The sequence below is a fragment of the Rhodotorula paludigena genome (assembly GCF_050403205.1).
Source record: "Rhodotorula paludigena JCM10292 DNA, Rt_paludigena_JCM10292v1_ctg4, whole genome shotgun sequence".
NCBI lineage: Eukaryota > Fungi > Basidiomycota > Microbotryomycetes > Sporidiobolales > Sporidiobolaceae > Rhodotorula > Rhodotorula paludigena.
This window is the reverse complement of record NW_027481454.1, coordinates 65,819-85,517: the sequence shown is the minus strand read 5'-3', so window position 1 is coordinate 85,517 and position 19,699 is coordinate 65,819. Positions and strand designations below refer to the sequence as shown.

The 19,699-nt window shown below is 62.5% G+C and overlaps 8 protein-coding genes across 8 annotated transcripts; 4 read left to right on the top strand and 4 right to left on the bottom strand.

Annotated features, from left to right (window-relative positions):
• Positions 1 to 214: 214 nt before the first annotated feature.
• JCM10292_004717 (uncharacterized protein) lies at positions 215 to 1,532 on the top strand (the record flags this gene model as incomplete). The annotated part of the gene is made up of 7 exons (XM_076646253.1): positions 215 to 331; positions 396 to 408; positions 469 to 587; positions 653 to 785; positions 842 to 898; positions 962 to 1,068; positions 1,131 to 1,532. The coding sequence occupies 7 exons, from the start codon at positions 215 to 217 to the stop codon at positions 1,530 to 1,532; spliced, it is 948 nt and encodes a 315-aa protein (XP_076508009.1).
• A 1,754-nt stretch (positions 1,533 to 3,286) lies between these two features.
• JCM10292_004716 (uncharacterized protein) lies at positions 3,287 to 3,790 on the bottom strand (the record flags this gene model as incomplete). The annotated part of the gene is made up of 2 exons (XM_076646252.1): positions 3,287 to 3,658; positions 3,713 to 3,790. The coding sequence occupies 2 exons, from the start codon at positions 3,788 to 3,790 to the stop codon at positions 3,287 to 3,289; spliced, it is 450 nt and encodes a 149-aa protein (XP_076508008.1).
• Positions 3,791 to 4,923: 1,133 nt separating this feature from the next.
• On the bottom strand, positions 4,924 to 6,641 carry JCM10292_004715 (serine/threonine-protein phosphatase; the record flags this gene model as incomplete). The annotated part of the gene is made up of 4 exons (XM_076646251.1): positions 4,924 to 5,007; positions 5,076 to 5,137; positions 5,226 to 5,657; positions 5,711 to 6,641. The coding sequence occupies 4 exons, from the start codon at positions 6,639 to 6,641 to the stop codon at positions 4,924 to 4,926; spliced, it is 1,509 nt and encodes a 502-aa protein (XP_076508007.1).
• A 433-nt stretch (positions 6,642 to 7,074) lies between these two features.
• JCM10292_004714 (uncharacterized protein) lies at positions 7,075 to 9,980 on the bottom strand (the record flags this gene model as incomplete). Its single annotated transcript, XM_076646250.1, has 13 exons — positions 7,075 to 7,403; positions 7,485 to 7,554; positions 7,639 to 7,825; positions 7,897 to 7,969; positions 8,057 to 8,190; positions 8,252 to 8,335; positions 8,423 to 8,670; positions 8,755 to 9,071; positions 9,139 to 9,172; positions 9,238 to 9,315; positions 9,386 to 9,648; positions 9,719 to 9,796; positions 9,860 to 9,980. 13 exons carry the CDS (start codon positions 9,978 to 9,980, stop codon positions 7,075 to 7,077), a joined length of 2,016 nt encoding a protein of 671 aa, XP_076508006.1.
• Positions 9,981 to 11,162: 1,182 nt separating this feature from the next.
• Positions 11,163 to 12,415, top strand: JCM10292_004713 (uncharacterized protein; the record flags this gene model as incomplete). Its single annotated transcript, XM_076646249.1, has 5 exons — positions 11,163 to 11,537; positions 11,604 to 11,679; positions 11,746 to 11,839; positions 11,917 to 12,156; positions 12,328 to 12,415. 5 exons carry the CDS (start codon positions 11,163 to 11,165, stop codon positions 12,413 to 12,415), a joined length of 873 nt encoding a protein of 290 aa, XP_076508005.1.
• A 692-nt stretch (positions 12,416 to 13,107) lies between these two features.
• Positions 13,108 to 14,266, top strand: JCM10292_004712 (uncharacterized protein; the record flags this gene model as incomplete). Its single annotated transcript, XM_076646248.1, has 5 exons — positions 13,108 to 13,180; positions 13,271 to 13,358; positions 13,426 to 13,874; positions 13,979 to 14,107; positions 14,232 to 14,266. 5 exons carry the CDS (start codon positions 13,108 to 13,110, stop codon positions 14,264 to 14,266), a joined length of 774 nt encoding a protein of 257 aa, XP_076508004.1.
• Positions 14,267 to 15,333: 1,067 nt separating this feature from the next.
• JCM10292_004711 (uncharacterized protein) lies at positions 15,334 to 16,432 on the bottom strand (the record flags this gene model as incomplete). Its single annotated transcript, XM_076646247.1, has 4 exons — positions 15,334 to 15,438; positions 15,507 to 15,602; positions 15,665 to 15,893; positions 15,969 to 16,432. 4 exons carry the CDS (start codon positions 16,430 to 16,432, stop codon positions 15,334 to 15,336), a joined length of 894 nt encoding a protein of 297 aa, XP_076508003.1.
• A 375-nt stretch (positions 16,433 to 16,807) lies between these two features.
• Positions 16,808 to 19,654, top strand: JCM10292_004710 (sugar porter family MFS transporter; the record flags this gene model as incomplete). The annotated part of the gene is made up of 17 exons (XM_076646246.1): positions 16,808 to 16,898; positions 16,976 to 16,980; positions 17,054 to 17,072; positions 17,144 to 17,364; positions 17,464 to 17,526; positions 17,583 to 17,590; positions 17,660 to 17,723; positions 17,881 to 17,900; positions 17,967 to 18,365; positions 18,422 to 18,429; positions 18,499 to 18,563; positions 18,634 to 18,806; positions 18,870 to 18,891; positions 18,995 to 19,108; positions 19,182 to 19,225; positions 19,286 to 19,344; positions 19,413 to 19,654. 17 exons carry the CDS (start codon positions 16,808 to 16,810, stop codon positions 19,652 to 19,654), a joined length of 1,617 nt encoding a protein of 538 aa, XP_076508002.1.
• Positions 19,655 to 19,699: the final 45 nt, after the last annotated feature.

Here is a 19,699-nt window from a genome sequence, read left to right as displayed (position 1 = left end):
TTCCCTCGTCTCCCCGGCCGGATCCATGAAGTTGTCTACCTTCGCGCTGGGCTCTGCGTTTTGTGCCCTGGCTTCAGCAGCGCCCGCACGCGCTCCCGCCGTCGATGCTGTCCATGCACAGCCCCTTCAGCGTCGCTGCGTCGCGGAAACGTGGGACAAGTCGAATCTCACGCTTGCAGCTGTACGAGCCGTTCCGGTCAACTGGCCTATGCCAATGTCCAACAAGAATTGGACCGACGTTGAGCTTAATCTCAATGCGACCGTTGCGTACGGTGTCGAGCTCATCGCCGAAGCTTCCGCGAAAGGCGCACGCCTCATTGCCTTTCCCGAGGTGAATTTCTGTCTTCCTTGACCGACTGCCGCTTGCTGACCACAATAGACCGTGACTCGTGCAGGTCTGGTTCCCCGGTACAAGTTTCTCTACTTAGCTGCTTGGCCGAACTCCTCGTTGACTTCTGTCCTTTTCAGGGTACCCGAAGGGCTTGATTGCACCAGGATCACCAAATGCCTGGCTTGCCGCGCATGTCGAGATGTACATCAACAACTCGCTTGTCGTGGGAAGTGAGCAGTGGGACTCGCTTGCCCAGGTTAGTCTCTTTCTGCCGCCTTCAGGTCCGTTTGGACGGCATAAGCTCAGACGCAGGTTTCACAGGCTGCTCGGGACAATGAGATATATGTTGCCATCGGCTATTCGGAACGCACGGCAACGAACCTCTACATGGCTCAGGCACTCTTCGACCCGAACGGCGATGTCCTCATACGCCGCCACAAGCTTCGTCCCTCTGGTAAGCGCTAGTGCTACTTACCCCAACAATGATCCCTCCTGACTAGCTACCTGCAGCTTCGGAGCGCGACCTGTGGTCCGATGGCACAACCGACATGATTATTGCTGTCAACAGTAGGTGGCCTGCTCTAGCTTGCCCGCTGGGCAGGACTCGGTTCCTGACCACCTTCACAACAGCTCCTATTGGACGCATTGGCCTTCTTGAGTGCGGCGAGCACACAGCGCCCGAGGCCACATGGCTGATGCAGGCTCAGACTGAAGACATTCATGTCGGTTCTTGGCCTGTACGACCTCTTTTCCGGCTTCCTTCTAGCTCATGCGCTGATCTGCATCCGTTTTGGCGCAGATGGTGCCGGCGTTTGGCAACGCGACCGCGCAATCGGCCATCGGCATGGCGGGTTATGAGACGGCCGAGGTCATTACGGCCCTCGGCCGCGTCTACTCAATCCTCTCGAATGCCGTTCATGTCCAGTCCGCTATCGGGACGTCAACGATCTACCCCGCGGGCAGCAGCGCCGAGTGGTCGCAGCTCTCGGCCGACGAGTCGATTGCCGACTCGCCCATTGTGTACCGCTCCGTCGACGGCACCGGCTTTGGGCAGAAGACGTACGATGTCAATGGTGAGGTGTCGTGGGGTACTCTAAACGCCATCAACAAGGGCTTTCCAGCCTACATCCCGCACGTCGAAGGCTCGCTTGTCCCCTTCCGCGACAACCAAATCGAGGATCTCCTTAAGCTCCAGCAGTAGGCGTTCCACCGTGCTCAGGTGATCCATCTACTCCTGGGAGCACCATCTCACGTCCGCACCCACTCTTGCACCTGGTCCCGCCGCACTTGCGCCATTAGCCCGCTCCTCTCCCACCACACTTTCCCCGCCCATCTGAACTCTTCAAGTCCGTGCCGTTGTTTCGGCAACATATATTGGACTTGAAACCCTTTTCTGACTGTTCCGGTATGGCACTCGAGAGATCGTGGCAATCAAAGGAGAGAAAGAGCCGAGCAGAGTGCCCCGCCCCGATAAAGCGACCTCCGGCACTTGTTGCTGTGCTCGAGCTGCGCTGTGTCGAGCAGCTGCGGGCGTGCAAGGTTCAGAGATGAGTTCATGCGGGAAGAGGAGGAAGAAAGGGAAGGGCACGCACCTTGAGCAGCTCAAAAGCGCAGAGCAGGTCCTCCGACACGCTCATTGCCGCTCCGAAGTTGTCTATTGTCACGCAAAAAGTAAAAAGAAGAGCGTCAGCGCGGAGGCTTCGCGTCGACGCTCGGTAGGAGGGACGAGGAACGGAGGGACGCACCAAACTCGCCGCAGTGATTTGGCGCGGAGAAGATGGTGACAAGCGTGCGGTTGTTCCAGAACTCGCACCCGTCCTCGACGACCATGTGGGCGCGGAAGATGAGGTCGAAGTCGCATTGCGCGAGAAAGGTGTCGTGAAGAGGAGAATCAGATTTCAAAGGTGAGCATGCAAGTGAGGCGATTGTGCAGAGCGCATGCGGAAGCGGATCCGCAAGAGCCTACACGTGCCTTCAGTCTGGATCTCTTCACATGTTCAAGGCTTGAGCACGTGGAGCGCGGTGTGGTGAGCTCGGAAAGAGGACAGAACGGATCACGCGGAAAGACCACAGTCGCAGCGGTCCGCCGCTGTACGGTCATGCACCCAATCTGGGAAGCCAGAGGGTAGCAGACAGAGTTGAGCAGCATACTTTTGAAAGCCAGCGCGGCAAAGACGGAGAAAGCATCAGGCAGCAGGAGTCCAACCCGCCTCCGCAGCCCGCGCTCGCGGCCTCTGAACCTAGCCTTTTGGCGGCCGCACAGCCCATGCAGACGTGTACAGGGACAATGTCGAATGCGCAGCTCTGCTTGTCGCATGTCACGCGTGCGCGCGACGCTCGCGAGAGTTCGAACATTTGGGTCGGCGCATGCGAACGCGGACGACGGTAGCGCGCCACCGGCCCGTACAGAGCGCACCTCCTCCCGCTTGACATGAGGAAGCGTCGAGCGAGCTGGGCGGACCTCCGCGCGCGATGGAGCGTGGGATGGGGAGGAGGAGGAGGAAAAGCAGCGAGCAAGGCGTGCAGCGAGGTAGCAGAGAGCGGACGATGCACAGCTGAGCTGTCTTGAATGAGTACAAGGCGACGAGCGAGGGAAGCGAGGGACGAGGTTGACAAGAAGCGCGGTCGACGCGTGCGTGCCTCGCCTGCTTCGGCGCACGATGAGATCCCTCTCTCGTCACTCGCTGCGCACAGTACGCAAGGTGATGTTGCTGACGCACAGTCGTATTACAGAGAAAGATGCGGCAGGGCGGAAGGACAACAAAGACAAACAGCGGAGGAACAGACAGAGGAAGAGGTGCAATACGGACAGGAAGAAGGAGGATAGGCAGAACAGCCGGGGCGGGCGATGACGGGCAAGCGGGTACTGAAAGAACACTGAAGGATGCATAGCGAGAAGAGTTTAGATCTCGCAAGCGAAATGGGGGGAAGCAAAGCGAGGGAAACACGCGTACCTTAAGCTCGCTTGCGTGCTTTGCGGCGGTTCGCATTGCGGACGCGACGTTCCGTCTCCTCGATCTTGACGCGATCGACAATCTTGGTGTAGAAACGCGAGAGGTCGCCTGGGAGGAGCACGAGCGGCGGAGCGGTGGGCGCAAGCTTGGGAACTAGCTTGTGGATGTCGATGGTGACCGAGCTGGAGGGGACATCGCCTTCGTTTATGCTGAAGAGGAGCTCCTTGGTGACGGTTGGCGGGTTGCTCGGCACCGCTGACCTTGTTATGCTGTAGACCTCCAGGCGGAGGTGCAGATTGCTCGGGCTGGAGATGGGACGTTCGTGGCTGGAAATGCGCGAAAAGGCGGGCTTGACGAGGAGGGTCGAGCCGGTCTGCAGCAGGAAGGCTGTGAGAGCTAGAAGCGAAAGACGGGGAACAGTGCGTACCGAGGGGAGCGCGAGATATGCCTGCGCCTTTTTCTCAGCGCTCGACAGGGTCTGCGTCGAGAGCACCTCCAGGTACATGTGAGTACCTTCCTGCGCTTCGCTCGGGACCCCTTCAGGTCCCCAGAATGAGTTGTGTTGCCGTATGCCGTCGGCAGTGTTGACGACTGCCTTCAATCCAGTCAGTAAGGTCGACAAGTGCTAGGGAACGGGACCACGCACTCGATTCTCCTGCGTAGTCAAGGTCAGTGTCGAGTCCCGCCTTCTCAATAGCTCGGTTCAGAAGCTCTACAAACTTGGCCTGCAGAGTTGCGCGGGCAAGTCCCGGCAGCTCCACGACGAGCCGCTCTGGCGAAACGTAGACGCGCACGACCGCCGGCACGTGAGCAAAGACGCGCTTCAGATCGCGAGCGGAAGCGCCTTCTCGTTCGCAGTGCAGCACAACCGAGCCGTCGCCCACATCGCGTTTCGCCTCGGTCAGGACGTGGAGAAGCTCGGCAGCCGAGCGCGGGAGGGGGTGTACGGTGACATCTTCGTCTTCTTCGTCTGAAGTAGGCTGGTGCAGGAGACTTGCCCTGCGGCGGATGATGGCGGAGGAGGCCAAGGAGATGTAGCAGGGGGAGCAGCCTCAAGACGCAGCGATGTTGGCGGTGTACCATCTGCCTTTCGTGCAGCGGGGATGGACATGTAGACGGACTCTGGCGAGGAAGCAGCAGTCACTCCGCGAGAGGGACGAGCAGGAGAGGGAGGACTGAGCGGAGGGAGCAAGGAGAGGGCGTCGCGGCGCGCGGCGTCCGGCGCGCAACATGCAGAAACCAGGTCCCACCGACGTGGCATCGTCGCGTCTAGGGAGAGCGGCGAACCGCCCTCGCTCGCTTGCTGTGCTCGCGCGCACGATGAAACATCTAGCCCGAGAGGTGGGTGGATCGATGCACATTCTTGGCACAAGGTAGTACAGCAGGGAAAGCGCAGCGAAACGGAACGAAACGACGACGAACAGCGGGGGGACACAAACAGGGGCCGAGGGGGCGCAACACGAAGAGGAGGAAGGGAGGATGGGCGAGAGAACAGCCGCGACCGCGGCGGCCGATGGCGCGCGACGTGTGTGGTAGAAAGACAGTAGAGTAGGAGAGAGGAAAAAGGGGGGAGTAACGTCCGTGGGTGGGCGAGGTAGAGGAGAGAACAGCAATGGTACTTTTCGGAACGGGCGCGTTTCATGTGCTGCCGCTCGACGCGTTCGAGGATAGTCGTCGCCTCGTCTTGGCCAGCTCGCGCTTGAGCTGCGCCGTGTCGAGCGGCTGTGGGCGTGCGAGGTTCAAGGATGAGTTTCGGCGGGAAGAGGAGGAATGAGGGGAAGGGCACGCACCTTGAGCAGCTCAAAGGCGCAGAGCAGGTCCTCCGACACGCTCATTGCCGCTCCGAAGTTGTCTATTGTCGCACAAAAAAAAGGAAGAAGAGCGTCAGCGCGGGCAGTCCGCGTCGACGCTCGAGAGAGAGGGAGGACCGAGAGACGCACCAAACTCGCCGCAGTAGTTTGGCGCGGAAAAGATGGTGACGAGGGTGCGGTCGTTCCAGAACTCGTAGCCGTCCTCGACGACCATGTGGGCGCGGCAGATGAGGTCGAAGTCGTAACGCGCGAGAAAGGCGCCGATGACCGTCTTGCCAAAGCAGTAGCTCACGCCGCGCTCGTTGTCCTCCCAGTCGAGCGCCGTGTCGCTCGGGTCGGACCACAGGAGGTCGTTCAGGAGGCCGTAGTCGGGGACGTCGGTCGGGCGCGAGATGCGACGGATGTCGTCCATCGACGAGAGCGAGGGCGAGAGGCCGCCGTGTACGCAGAAGATCTTGGACGCGACGACGGCCGCGATCGGGAGGCAGTTGAAGACGTCGATAAACCCTTTCCAGATCTTGATGTTGCACCTGCGCTTGCACTCGTCGTAGAAGCCGTAGACTAGGTGAGGGTCAGCGGTGGTTCCGAGAGGCAGCGGCTGGACGGGGACGCACCGCGGGTGACGTTTGCGCACTCGTGGTTGCCGCGGAGGAGGAAAAAGTTCTCGGGGTACTTGACCTTGTAGCACAGGAGGAGGAGGATGGTCTCGAGGCTCTGCTTTCCGCGGTCGACATAGTCGCCGAGGAAGAGGTAGTTGGCGTTGGGCGGGAAGCCGCACATCTCGAAGAGGCGGATGAGGTCGCTGTACTGTCCGTGGACGTCGCCGACAATCTTGACGGGCGGCGAGAGCTCGACGAGCGTCGGCTGCGAGAGAAAGACCTCGCGCGCGGCCTGGCAGATGGCCGTGATCTCGGCGTTCTTGAGGCAGACCGACTTTGTCACCTTGCCCGAGTAGCCGGCGTCGAGGAGGCGCGAGATCATGTCGTCAATGTCGAACGCGGCGCTCTTTCCGCTCGGCGCGGCCGACGTCGGCGAGGTCGAGAGGGCCGCGCTGCCCGGTGCGGGCGAGAGGGACGAGCTCGCCGGGGTCGAGATTGGGTTCGAGAGGATGGTCTGGGTCTGGGTTGCGGCGCTCGTGCTCGCGCTGGGCGGCGCCGAGGCGTCGGCGGCCGACGACGAGGGCGTCAACGAGAGGCTCGCGGCGGGCGTGCGCGCCTGGCCGGACGCCGTCGTCGACGAGCGGGACCTGCTTGGTGTCACCTCTGTCCCGAGCGTTGCCCCGCTCGCGCTCCCTCCTGCTGCTGGTGCTCCTGCTCCTGCGCCTCCTCGGGCATCGCTCCCTGCGCCCGCCGCTCGATCTGCCGCGCCCGGTGCGGCTGCTGCTGCCGATGCTCCTGCTGCCGCCCCCTCCGGTGCTGCCCCTGCCCCTGCGCTGCTGACGCTCGCCGAGCGCTGTGGTGGTGCCGAGGCGGGAGGGTCGGCCGCCCCCTGCTGTTGGAGGGCTTTTCGCTGGCTCTTCTTGTCCTTTGAGGCCGAGTTGCCCATGGCCGACTAGGGGCTGGGTGCGGCGCTGGCGGGCGAGAGTGGGCGCGAGCGGCGCGGGGAGGTGACGACGGGAGAGATGCGGGTCGAGGAGCGAGTGCGCGAGATGCAAGCGAGGGAAGCGCGCGCGGGTGCAAGTAGTACTCCTGTGCAGACTAGTCTCGCGCTGCACCAGCTGTGCGGGACTCCGACTTGCGCAGATGCGCGGCCGTCCCCTTCTCCGTCGTCTCGTCTGGCAGGGTTCCGCTCTCGCTGCGCCCTCTCGCTCGGATCTGCCTACTTGCTGGGATAGACGGTACTCTCATCGTCCCACCTCTAGACACCCGGGACGTAGCGCTTCCGAACACGACAAGCATCGTTGCGCGCGGTGACATACGGACCCGCTCTGAAGGCACAGCCTTCCACTCCCCTCCCGACCGCCCAATCCAAACGCCGTCTAGTCCTGCTTCGTCACGAGCGGGCTGCTGAGCATGCTCGGCAGCACGCTCTCCTTCCGCGCCTGCCGCGCCTTTGCCGCGCCCTCGACGCTCACGAGCTTCTCGCCGCCCTTGTTCTCCTTTGCCGCCGCGCGCTTGGGGCGCAGCGGCCGCCCGTGCCGCCCCGACTCGTACCCCTTGCCGTCGTAGTCGAGCACGTCGTCGAGCGCCTGCCGCACGAGCCGCGGGTGGTTGACATACGCGATGCCGTGCGTCGAGAGCGTGTGCGATGAGAGCGCCGCGAGCACGACCGAGCCGAGCGCGAGGTTGCGCACGGGGAGGAGATGGTCTGCGCGCGTGGATGACGTCGTCAGCAAGGGGCGTGGAAGAGAAGGGGCAGGTCAGAGCTGGCGAGGGAGCGAAAGCGCACCGTGGATGAAGGGGCCGGCAAAGACGCAGAGGAACAGGCCAAAGACGGACGCGAGGAGCGCCCACGGAGCCTGTGAAGCCGCGACACCGCCACGTCAGCTCAGGTTCACGCGCACGCACGCCCTCGCAAGCTCCTCAGGAGAAGGGGGACGCACAGCGCGGACGACGAGCTCGCGCTTGTCGACGTTCCAACCGACCTCCTCGCCCCTCCGCGGCACCCATGTTCCCGTGACGAGGTCGTACGCGTCCTGGCGCGGCCCGTCGAGAAAGTTGTTCTTGACGTAGCGCACGACAGAGTTGATCCCGTCCTGCAGCGCGCCCTCCTTTGAGCGCTTGCCCGTGCTGCGACGTGCCGCAGGCGTGGTCAGTATGAGGTGCCGTTTCGCGAGAAGGGGAAGTGACCGGAGACAGACCGCGTGTAGTCCGTCTTGAGCGCACCCGTGCCCGAGTAGGCGCGGCTGACCGTGTCGGCATTGTCCGCCCAGACTGTGCATCACAACACAGCTCAGCGCTCGGTGTCTTCGCATAAGAGCACGGAAGGGAGTTAATGCGAGACCGCGAGCCACGACGCACCGTTGCGGAACAGGTTGAGGAATTGCGGGTGCTCCTCGACGCTCTCCTTGACACTGAGGACGCCAATTTGCCGCAGCTGGTTGTTGAGCACCCACTTGCCGAGCGCACTCTGCACGACGTTGGTGCGGTCGAGGCTGTGTCTCGCATTCTGTCAGCTGGAGAAGTAGGAGGGGGCCGAAAGGGAGGGAGATGCACCAGTCCATGCAGTTGGTCCGCACGACAGAGGTCTGCTTGCGCTGCGGCTGGCTAGGAGACTGGGTTGTGTCATGGAAGAAGTAGCTGTAGCGACGCGCGACTCGAGCATCAGCTGCGGCTCGCTGCGAGTGCGCGAGGCCGAGACGAGGGAAAAGGATCGGCGCGACACACCCCTGCTGTTCGAGCTCCTCGTGCAGCCCATCGATCAGGACGCCCACGCGGTCGAACCGGAGCCCCTTGCACTCCTTGTGGAAGTCAAAGTAGGTGTAGTGCACGCGCGGGTTGGCCATGGCGTCGAGCGCGCGCTCGTACGCCTCCTTGACGGGCTTTTCGTACCCGTGCGAGTTGACGAGGTTGACGAGGTACTGGTCGCCGTAGAGCGAGATTTGCTGCTCAAAGTGGCGGTTGAGCGACTCGGCCTGCCGGAGGCGACGACGGTCAGCTGTTTCGGCGGGATGATGTGGTGCTCGCTCGAACGAGAGTAGGGGAGCGCGCGCACGCACCGTGGACGACAGGTCGAGGATCTTGAGGTCGGGCTTGTACCGCAGGTTGTTGATCTCGGCCCAGTAGACGGGCACGCTGCCCCTCGTCTGGACAAACGAGAACCGGAGCTCGCCCCTCACCGCGCCGCCGACGCCGGCCTTGCCGCCCTGCGAGTCGAGGAGGACGAGCTGCTCCGTCTCGTTGAAGTTCGAGACGTTGCCGCTCTGGTCGATCCCGCGCGAGAAGTAGCGCGTGCCGGCGCGGTACCGGTTCCGGCGCGAGACGAGGCCGAAGAGGAAGTCGCGGCCGTTGATCGTCGCGGGCTTGAACTCGAGGACTGAATGTCAGCAAGAAAGCGGGTCAGTCGAGCCCTGGGTAGGTGTGAAAGAAAGGACGAGACGCACAGCCAAAGATGACGGGGAGGATAAAGCGGCTGTACTGCTCGCGGTGACAGCTCGTCATCAGCGCTGCACTACGCTCGCTTGGGAGCGAGGAACACGCACGTCCTCCTGACTGGGACCCGAGGTCGCGTCGATCAAGCGGCGTTGGAGGTGGCGGTTCCAGAAGAAGCGGTCATCGGCCTGGTCCGCGCACGGCACCGTAGTCAGCAATCACGGCAGATTATCTGGCGGACAGAAGACACAAGCGCACGCTCTCCCAGAGAGGCTTGTCCGACAGTTCCTGCTGCTGAAGCCGGGTCGTGACATTGTACCCGCCGTAGGTAAAGTAGAACGGCGCGCTGTACAGGTGACTCTTGACGAGTCCGAGGAGGTAGGCCTCGTTGGGCTGCTTGAGGAGCTCGGCGTGCGACTGGCGCTCGAGCGGGAAGACGCTAAAGTCGCCGGCGGCGTAGACGGCGTGGCCGAGGACGGTCGCGACCTTGGTGCGCTTGGTGATGACGATCAGGTAGTCGGCTGTGTTTGTTCGCCTCTGCGAGTCAGCTGATCCCCTTCGACGCGTGCTGCGAGCGAGAGATGGACGCACAATGCAGGAGACTGATGATGCCAAACAAGCCATAGCAGACGAGTTCCTGCTCTGCGCGAGCGGGAGGGTGCGCGCCAGCTGCGTGTTTGTGCCCCTCGGCAGTCAGCGCGGCTCTTCAGCGGACACGAGGCGGGAGCGCACGTTTGATCGAGACGTGCGACGATGCGCGAGTGAGGGTGAGCGTCTCGGGGCGGTCCGACTGCCCGATGAGCGTGTAGGCGTCGGGCCCGACGTAGAGCAGGTACTGATCGTGCAGCTGCATCCTCTCGACGTGGACGAGAGCGTGTTCGGAGAGGACGAGCGGCTCGCGGTTGAGGTGGGGCGGATCGAGAGACGCGCCTTTGCTCTCCTATCGGGCTCCAGCGACGACTGGCCAGCTCCGATAGACTTTCTGAGGGCAGGGAACTTCTCGACCAGGCACAATGGCGTGGAAGACGACCCCGATTGGGACGAGCGAAGGGGCAAAGGAGAGGTTCTCAAGGTAAAGCAGGGGCAAATCAACTGCAGATGAACGCAAGATGCGAATCTTGGGCAATGACCACACGGTCGTCCTCAAGCGCGCCACAATGTTGGTCCCGGCCGCGTGCCTCGTTCGCCTCGCCTCCTTCCACTTCCGCGTCGACAACTTTCTTCGACCGCTTCTGGTTCCGCTCCTGCGCCGCGCCCTGCTCCTCTCGAAATCTTCCCCCACCTCTGCCGCAGTTCGTGCGCCAGCCGCTGCACCATCCCCCGACGCCCTCAGTCACCTTTCCTCTTCGCCCGACCCGTCGCTGGCAGTCCCCGACATTCCGAAAAGAAAGCCCGCTGAGAAGTCACCCAGTCAGAGCCCATTCCAATCTGTTTTGAGCAGGCGGCGGCAATGCCCTGCAAGTAGGACGTGCACAGCAGAGCCCAGCCACGGCGAGGAGAGTCTGGGCCCCTTCGCATGCAGCATGGAAGCACAATCCGTGCGCTACCTCCCGGTCCGCCCGCGTGCGCTCCATGCTCTGTGCGAGAAAGGCCGGCCAGTCGGCCAGGTACAGCGTGACGCGGGGTAAAAGAGTGCCGTCCTACGCGCCTTGGGAGAGAGCAAGAACCGAATGGCACAGCGCGGGTGGGCCGAACCGGGAAGCGGCCTCATAGTCACCTGTAAGAGCTCTTCAGCTCGTCCCCGAGGCCTCGTTTGCCCCGACAGCGATCCCGGAAGCCACCTCAGCCCGGCGGCGTGCCGGAGGACGAGGAAGCGGGAGTGGTCACCAGTGTGACGAGGTGAATCAAATCGTAGCTAGCGCGGACCCGTCTCGCGCAGTGCTCGAGTGCACGGGGGAGCGGGAAGAGGGAGAGCGCCGCCGTCGTTGTCATCGCTCGCCGCGACGAGTCGCCGCCTCCTTCCGCTCGGTAACGCTTCGCTCGCTCTCTGGTTCGAGGCAGCTGGACCCGCGAGTGCACGCGCGCACTAGCCACGATGGCCGCCCAGGTGCTCGACCTCGCCCCGCGCGGCCTCTTTGACCACCTCGACCTCTCTGTCGAGCCCTTCCTCAAGCACGACCTCGCCCTCCGCCTCGACACCGACGCCCAGCTCTGCCCCGACTGGGTCCAGACCCACGCCTGCCCGCGCGGCGCCCACTGCCCAAAGCGCCACGTCCAGCCCTCGCCCCTCAACTTCCAGCCGCCGCCGCCCATCCCGCAGAGCGCCCACGCCCGCACCGTGTGCAAGCACTGGCTCCGCGGACTGTGCAAGAAGGGCACGTCGTGCGAGTTCATGCACGAGTACCACCTGCGCAAGATGCCAGAGTGCTGGTTCTTTGCAAAGTACGGCTTCTGCTCCAACGGCGACGAGGTGCGGACCCAGTCATCTCTCTCGTTTCTGTCGTGTTCTTGCTGACCGACGTTGGCGCGCATGCAGTGCATGTACCTCCACGTCACCGAGGAGATGCGCATCCGCGAGTGCCCGCGGTACCGCAAGGGGTTCTGCCCCGACGGTTCGTCTTCCTCCCTCTCTCTGCCTCTGCGCTCTCTCTCTGACCCTCCTTCCTCCGTTCACGCAGGGCCCGACTGCAAGCTCAAGCACATCCGCCGCGTCGTCTGCCCCTCGTACCTCGTCGGGTTCTGCCCCAAAGGCAAAGACTGTCCCTTCGGGCAGTGCGTCTTCTCCCTCTCCTCTCCCCTGTCTCCTCGCCCTCCACTGACGTTCTCTCCCTCCCTCTCCCTCACTCTAGTCCGAAATTCGAGCCCGAGCCCGAACCGCCCGCCTCGTCGACGCGCATCCCCGACGTCTCTGGCGCGCGCTTCCTCCCCGAAGCGACCTTCCGCCTGTACCGCAAAGACTGGCTCGAGCACGCCGCGGACCCGACGGGGCGGAGCGGCGCGGGGGCGGGCAACTGGGGCGGCGGCGGAGGAGGAGGCGGCGGGGGAGGAGGGGGAGGGTTTGGTGGCGGAGGGGGAAGGAGGGACATGAGGTGCGCTTTCGCTCTTTCTCCCGGTCTTGGGGTCTTCAAACGCGCCAAAAAGAGGTCTCCGCGCGCTCCGCGGCGGTGCTGTCGTGCGCAGGGCGCCGCGAGCGTGCGACGAGACCGGGCGTTCATACGAGCGTTCGTACTGACATTTGCCACGTTACTCGCGCTCGACAGCCAGATCACCTGTTACAAATGCGGGGGCCAGGGCCACTTCGCAAATCACTGTCCGCAAGGCGGAGGCGGCGGCGGAATGCGGCGCTGAAGACTCCCCGGCCGCGCTGTCTGGTTGCGGTCCTGCGAGAGGAGGTGCGTCTTCTTCCCCTTCCTTGCAGTGCAAATCGTTGGCAGCGCTGAAGCTGACCTGCCCTTGCACTCGCAGTTGTACGTGCCTACGGACGTGTTGTACGCCTGTGTGTGTCCGTTGTTGTCTGGTTCTGCATTTGCATCACGATTTCGACCTTCCCTTGCGCGGCCGTGTCTGTCGAGAACTTTCGGGGCCCGTCGAGGGGTTATCCCACTGGCGCGCGAACGACCGTGTGCTTGGCTACCGTGCTTTGCACCCTCTGCACGCCTCGACAAGGAGAACAAGGCGGAGGAGGGATCGTCGCGAGAAGGCTGCAGGAGGGCGACCTCGAGCGGCGCTGAACGCGGCTCGCGCAAGACTGTCTTGTAGAGGTCCCTCAGAGCCAAATCAATCCATTTCCCCTTCGTACTTGCCTGGGGCACGTCGGGCACCGTTGAGCTCGCTTCCTCGTAGCGCGCTGGAGAAAGACATTCTGCCTCTGACGATGGCCGTGCGGCTCTGATTGCACGTTTGCTTGAGCGCATGTCTACTTGAACGCGTAGCTGGAGAGGGAAGCGCGCGAGAGGGGAGCAAGCCAGGCGACGCGAGGGCGCGATTTCGCAGAGTCGCCTCGCCTCGACCTCACCACGCTGCAGATCCGCGCAGAGACGATGCTGGCCCAGGCAGACCGCCCCGCGCACATCCAGACGCTCATCTCGGGCGTCGACCGCTACAACCCCTCGAGTGCGCCGCTTCCCCCGCTCGCCCTTCCCTTTCATCGCTCGCGCTGACCTCGCTCGTACTCCCTCTCGCGCGCACTGACGCGCTGTGCAGACGTGCACCTGCTCGAGGACTATCTCCAGCAGCAGCTCGCCAACGACCAGTACGACCTCCTCGCCAACCTCGCCCTCCTCAAGCTCTAGTCCGTCCCCCCTCCCCCTCCCTGCCCTCCTCTCCCACTGACCCGTGTGCACCCACGCCCTCCGCAGCCAATTCAACCCCGCCATCCTCTCCCCCTCGGCCTCGCTCTCGATCCTCTTCCAGACCCTCTCGCACGCCCCCTTCGCGCCCGACTTCTCGCTCGCGTCGTCCCTCCTCTCCGACTCGTTCGTCACCGGCGCCGCCCTCCCGCCCGCCCTCCCCGACTCGGACGACGACGACGACGAGCTGGCCAAGCCGGCCGAGCCGCACGGCGAAAAGGAGACGGCGCAGCGCCTCGCAAAGCTGAGCGCGCTCCTCCACGCGCGCCAGTTCCGCGCCTTTTGGCTCCTCGCCCGCGCGGGCGACGAGGACAAAAAGGCGAGCGAGGGTGTTGCTGCGCTGCGCAAGGGCGCAAAGGGGTGGGACGCGCGCGTGCAGAAGAGCATTGCCGACGAGGTCGAGCGGAGCTTTGGGAGCGTCCGGCGCGAGACGGTCGAGGTCTTCTTGGGCATCGAGGGTGCGTCCCGACTCTATCCGTCGCCCGACTCTCCCCTTCGCCTCGATTTCCCTCCGCGCGCGCTCGAGGCCGCATGCTGATTCGGACGACCCCCCAACTCGCAGACAAGGCGCAGCTCGAGGCGCTCGCCAAGGAGCGGCAATGGACCGTCCGCGAGCAGGACGTCCAGATTCCGCAGAACGAGAGCAACACGCCCAAGGCCTCGGTCACGCACGAGCGCATGGAGATTGAGCGTGCGTCCTTTTCAGCTCCTCCTTTTCCGGCGGGGCCCGCTGCTCTACGTACAGGGGCAACAGGCCTTGGTGCACTTCGATCTGCGGATCATGGACGATGGCCTGACGTGCTCCTCGTCCGCAGAGCTCGCCCGTCTCCTCGGCCGGAGTCAGGCATGAACTGCCTCTCCCTCTCTTGCATCACGTCTTGCCGTGGGCTCTTCCATACGCCCGTTAGACCTGTAACATCCGGTTGTTCGACCAAGTACGGGCTCTCGCGAGGTATCGGCCGTTGGACCGACGGGCTAGCCCAGGCATTCACGCGAACGGCAGAGACTCCGGGTCTGCCCGCGCTCGCTCTTCTCTCATCACATCTGCGGCACCACTCGCTTTCCTATTCGTCCTCTCACTTGCGGCTACCCCGTGGGCGCTGCACTTGACAGTCCTTTCACAGTTCACTGTTCGACGCTATCGATCCATCCTCTCAGAAAGCCTGTCGTGCACTTAGCTCATATCGCGACCGGCATTATGGCTGTTTCACTTAGATGCCTGAGCCTCTATATACGCTGGCGAATCGTCGATCGCTCGCGCGCATCTGAGAGCTCAGGTCCGTATGCTGCGTGGCGGGAATCTCCTGACTGGCACTTCCGACAAGACGTTCGCCTAGACTTGCCCTCATCCCTTTCTGTGTCTCCCCGATTTCCAGCGCTTGGGTTGTCCACCTTGTGCTCCTTCGCTATTGCGTCGCGACCTCTGTCGCGGCGGCCTGACCGTCACCATCGACGCCCGCACTCGCGCCCAGTCTTCCTAACGGTGAGGCCGTGCCCTCCCGAAACCAGAACACGCCTCCGTAGATGTATTTCGCTTCTCTCGGTGCACGAGTGACGGGGCAAGCCAAGCCCGCTTCGCGCGAGTGGTGAGGATTCAAGGCGGAATCGACGCAAAAACTAGGCGCTGCCGGCTGAGAGATGGTTACTCGAGGTCGATCGGGTGCCAAGGATCGAAAAAGCGAGCAAGAAGGGCGATTTGCTACAGCTGTGGACGTATAGCGCGATACCCCAAAGGTGAATGGCTCGAGAAGCAGACGCGCGAGAGGGTCAGAGCAAGAAACCATCCCAGCGCCACGTGCTCTTTCAGACAGCATGGCAGCAATTGTCGGGCCAGACGCAGACATCGGGCAGCTCATGTACAAACCTCTAGACGCCGCGTTTCATGGATACAGTCGAACGGGAGAGACACAACAGACTCTAGGCAGAAGCGCAGTGACCGCCGTCGACTCGGAGGTCCGCGCCGGTCATGAATGCCGACGCATCGCTGAGAAGGAACACCGCCGGGCCAACAAAGTCTTCGGGCTGTAGCGGGAGCAAGAGAGTCAGTCGCAGCGAGATGAGAAGGTCAAGCGGAGCAGGGCAAAGCGTACCGCGCCGAGACGGTTCAGGAGCGCGCCGCGCATCCAGGTCTCTTCCACCTCGGGCTTCTCGGCGAGCAGCTGGTCGGTCATAGCGGTGCGAATGTACTGCGAGGTGGGGAGCTTGTCAGTCCAGGTGAGCCAGTCGAGAGCATGTGAGCGGCACGCACGCCAGGTGAGAGGGTGTTGACGCGAATTCCATGCGCAGGGCCCCACTCCTGAGCAACGCTGCGGCACATCTGGTGGACGGCAGCCTTCGAGGTGTTGTACGCCGTGCAGGTCAGGCTGCGGTTCGCGATCGAACCCGACATAGACGCAATCATGACGAGCGAGCCCTTGATGTCGCGCTTCGCCCAGAAGTTGGCGGATGCCTTGGCCGTGACGAAGGCGCCAGCAACGCTGCGGGAGAAGCGAGAGTCAGGAGAAGCTGAAAATGACGCGGTGTCGCGCGCTGGGTGCGCAAAAACGACGCACTTGATCTCCATGATCCTCCGGAAGCCGTCCATCGGGTAGTCGATGGCAGGAATCATCTGCTGCACGCCGGCGCACGCAATGACGCCGCGGAGGACTGCCGGAGCCGCCAACCTCTCAACCTCCTCAAACGTCTGCGCCATCTTCTCCTCGTTCGTGATGTCGCAAATGTGGTACGACGCCGTTCCTCCGTTGAGCGCGACGAGCTTCTGGATCTGGTCCCACTCGCCGTTGTCGTTCGTCGGTTGCGGGAGTAGGTCGATGCACGCGACACTTCCGCCTGCCTGCACAACACCCTTCGCCAGCGCCTGTCCCAGTCCACGCCCACCGCCCGTAATGAAAGTAACGGTCCCAGCGAGCGAGAAGAGCGCCGGAACGGGCGCGTGAGCACCGGGAGCCGCCCTGCGCTCCGGCAAAGGGCCCGAAGGCAGCGTCGTGTCGGAAACGATGGTCGCTACGGGGGCCATGGTGATATGTGCAGTCGTCTCCTGTTTCGAGTGCGGTGGGAGCAGGTCGACATTGCACCGGTGAGCGGCGGTTCCCTGCGCAGACGATTTCCGAGAGGACAGCCTGTGGTCCGTGGAGGCGACATCCGCCCGCGCACGAGACTTTCCTTTCCTGCGCAACCGAGCCCCATCATCATTCTCCGAGCCGCGGCGCCGGATGACTTCGGCCCCGCGCTCGCAAATAGCAAGCATCCGAACATCCGGGTCGCGATCGCGTCCCACGACGCGCTTTTCCTACGAGGGCCTCCGCGCGGAGAGAAACTCCACTTCCGCCCTTGTGCTCTTTCTTCATCGAACTCTGCTGCTTCTGCTGCTGCACTACGACCAGCTGCTACCATGAAGCCCTTCTCGGAGCCGTACACATGGGTTATGAACAGGCTGCCGCCGCATCTCCTCATGGCCTCCATCACGGCATGCTGTGGTTCTGGTACGTTTTGAGCCTAGCACGTTGCGTGACAATCGTTTAAGCATGCTGATCGACGGCGTCCAACGCTCCCTCTACAGGCATGGTGCGTCTGCGGCTGGACTCTGTTGATGGCAAAGCTCAGAAGAATTGACCTCGCCTTTTACCCTCCCCGCTAGCTCCTCTTCGGCTATGATCGTACGTCTTCGTGGATCTATCATCGTGAAGGCTAGACGTGCCAGAAGCACCGCTGACATATTGCTTTACAGAGGGTGTCCTCGGCGGGCTCTTGACCGGCGATCCCTTCCAGCGGCAATTTCCGATGTTGACGACGAACAAGACCCTGCAAGGCTTCACGGTCGCGGTCTACGAGCTCGGCTGCGCTGCCGGCGCTGTCTTCGGTTTCTTCTTCGGCGACAAGCTCGGCCGTCGCCAGTCCATCATCCTCGGCATGTTTGTTCTCGCCATCGGCGCCATTCTCCAGTTCATGGTGCGTAGCACCTTTCCACACATTTTCCTCAGGCGATACTTCGAGGGAAAAGCTATCTGGTGCCGCAAAAGGGACTGACCGGAGGTTGTTGCGCCACAGTCGTACGGCCTCGCGCAAATGCTTGTCGGCCGTATTGTTACTGGCCTCGGAAACGGTCTGAACGTATGCTTGTCTCTTCAGAAGCGCCCTGATGCTCGTATTGACATTCTGCGCTGCAGACTGCGACGTGAGCCCGCCTGAGAAGGTCAACCTCCTCTTCGCGGGTACTGACTTCGCCCTTTTTTCTGCTTCCCAGAATTCCTGTCTACCAGAACGAGACATCCAAGGCTCATCATCGCGGGCGGGCCGTTGTCATCGAGGTCAGTTCCCGTCACTTCGACCCCCGTCCCTCATCGTGACGATTCATCCTGACGCTCCTTTCTTCTCGCCTTTCCCCTCTCTCTCGCCTAATCCCTTTCCTCTCGCCCAACCCCTTATCTCTCGCCTTTCCCCTGTCCGCGTTTACGCACTACACAGATGGCTACCAACATCTTCGGGTCCGCTGAGCTCACTGCACCTTGATGCCCTTGGGGACTGCTCTACTGACTTACGCTCGCCCGCAGTGTTATGCTCGCATACTGGGTAGATTACGGATTGCGTAACGACCAGACCGACGCTCAGTGGCGCCTTCCTCTCGCACTTCAAGTCGCCTTTGCCCTCATCACCGTCTCGTCCATCATCTTCCTCCCGGAGTCCCCCCGTTGGCTCGCGGCGCGCGGTAGGATCACCGAGGCACGTGATGTCCTGTGGCGGCTCGACGGCATTCCCGACGAGAAGGCACGGACCATCAGCGTCGACGTTCAGCTCAACGAGATCCTTGCGGCAATCGAAACGGAGCGTGCGACGTCCAAGGGTTTCACGACCGTATTCACCATGGGCGAGCAGCGCTTCTTCCACCGCGTGCTGCTCGGCATGGGCTCGCAGTTCATGCAGCAGATTTCCGGCATCAACTTGATCACTTAGTGCGTCAAGCTCTGTTTTCTAGACGCCTCGCTTGCTGACCTCTACTGTTACGCAGTTACGCTCGTACGCATCAGTGTCATTTTGTTTACAACAATCCTGGCTGTACATGCTGACTCGCGTTCTTGCTCGCAGCCGTCATCTTCGAAACCTCGGTCGGCTTGTCTCACGACCTCTCACTTCTCCTGAGTGGTCTGAACGTGCGTAGCCGTCTCCTCTTCACCACTTGGTGCGGCGTCGAACAGAAGCTCACATCATGGCTGCTTGCAGGGCGTCGCCTACTTCCTCAGCTCGCTCGTCCCTATCCCGCTCATCGAGCGGGTCGGTCGCCGCAAGCTCCTCATCTTTTCGGTTTCGGGTCAAGCTGCGACAATGGCAATCTTGGCGGGCATGACTGAGGACACCGGCAACACTAAAAAGGGCATCGTTGCTGCCGTCATGCTGTGAGTCGGGTCACTCCTTCTCCCTCTGTCCGCTCACTCGGCCTGACACTCTCTCGAGCACAGCTTCGTCTTCAACTTCTTCTTTGTGAGTCAGGAGACGAACTGCATCAGGCGCCGCTGCGGTCGAATAGCGGTAAACGTTGCCAGCGGCAGCAAGCCGAACTGACCTTGCTTCCCCTCGCTTCCAGGCGTCCGGACTTCTCTCTGTGCCCTGGCTGTACCCAGCCGAAATCTGCCCTCTAGCAATCCGTGCACAAGGCGCAGCTCTTGCCACGATGACGAACTGGCTCTTCACCTTCCTCGTGCGTCCAGATGACGTTCAATGCGCTAGTTTCGCCGCGCCGCGCTGACGATGCCTCTCTTCCCTGTCCCTAGGTCGTTATGATTACGCCTGTGGCCATCGACACCATCGGCTACCAGTGCGGCATGTGTTGCGCTCCTCTGCACGTTGCAGCGACTCATCCGTCTCCCCTTCGCAGGATCTACATTGTCTGGGCATGCACAAACTTCGCCTTCATCTTCCTTGTCTACTTCTTCTGTACGCTCGCATTTTCACGCTGAACACCCTGTCCCACCTGCTCACGACGATGATCCTCCTATACACAGACGTCGAAACCACCGGCCAGACGCTCGAGGACCTCGACCTCCTCTTCTCGCAGGAGACGTCGTGGTTCATCGGTCCCAAGTCGGCCAAGCTCGCGCGCGAGATCCGCTACGCCCGCAACGCCCAGCGCCAGGAGCAGATCGAGACGGGTGCGGCCAACATCGAGAAGAGCAAGGCTGGCATCGCGGGCATGCGCCCGCTCGACTTCGAGCACGTCGAGGAGTCCTCCGACAAGGCCCTTTAGAAGCGGGAGTAGCAGCCGTCAATCACTGGAAGGATGCGGAGGCGA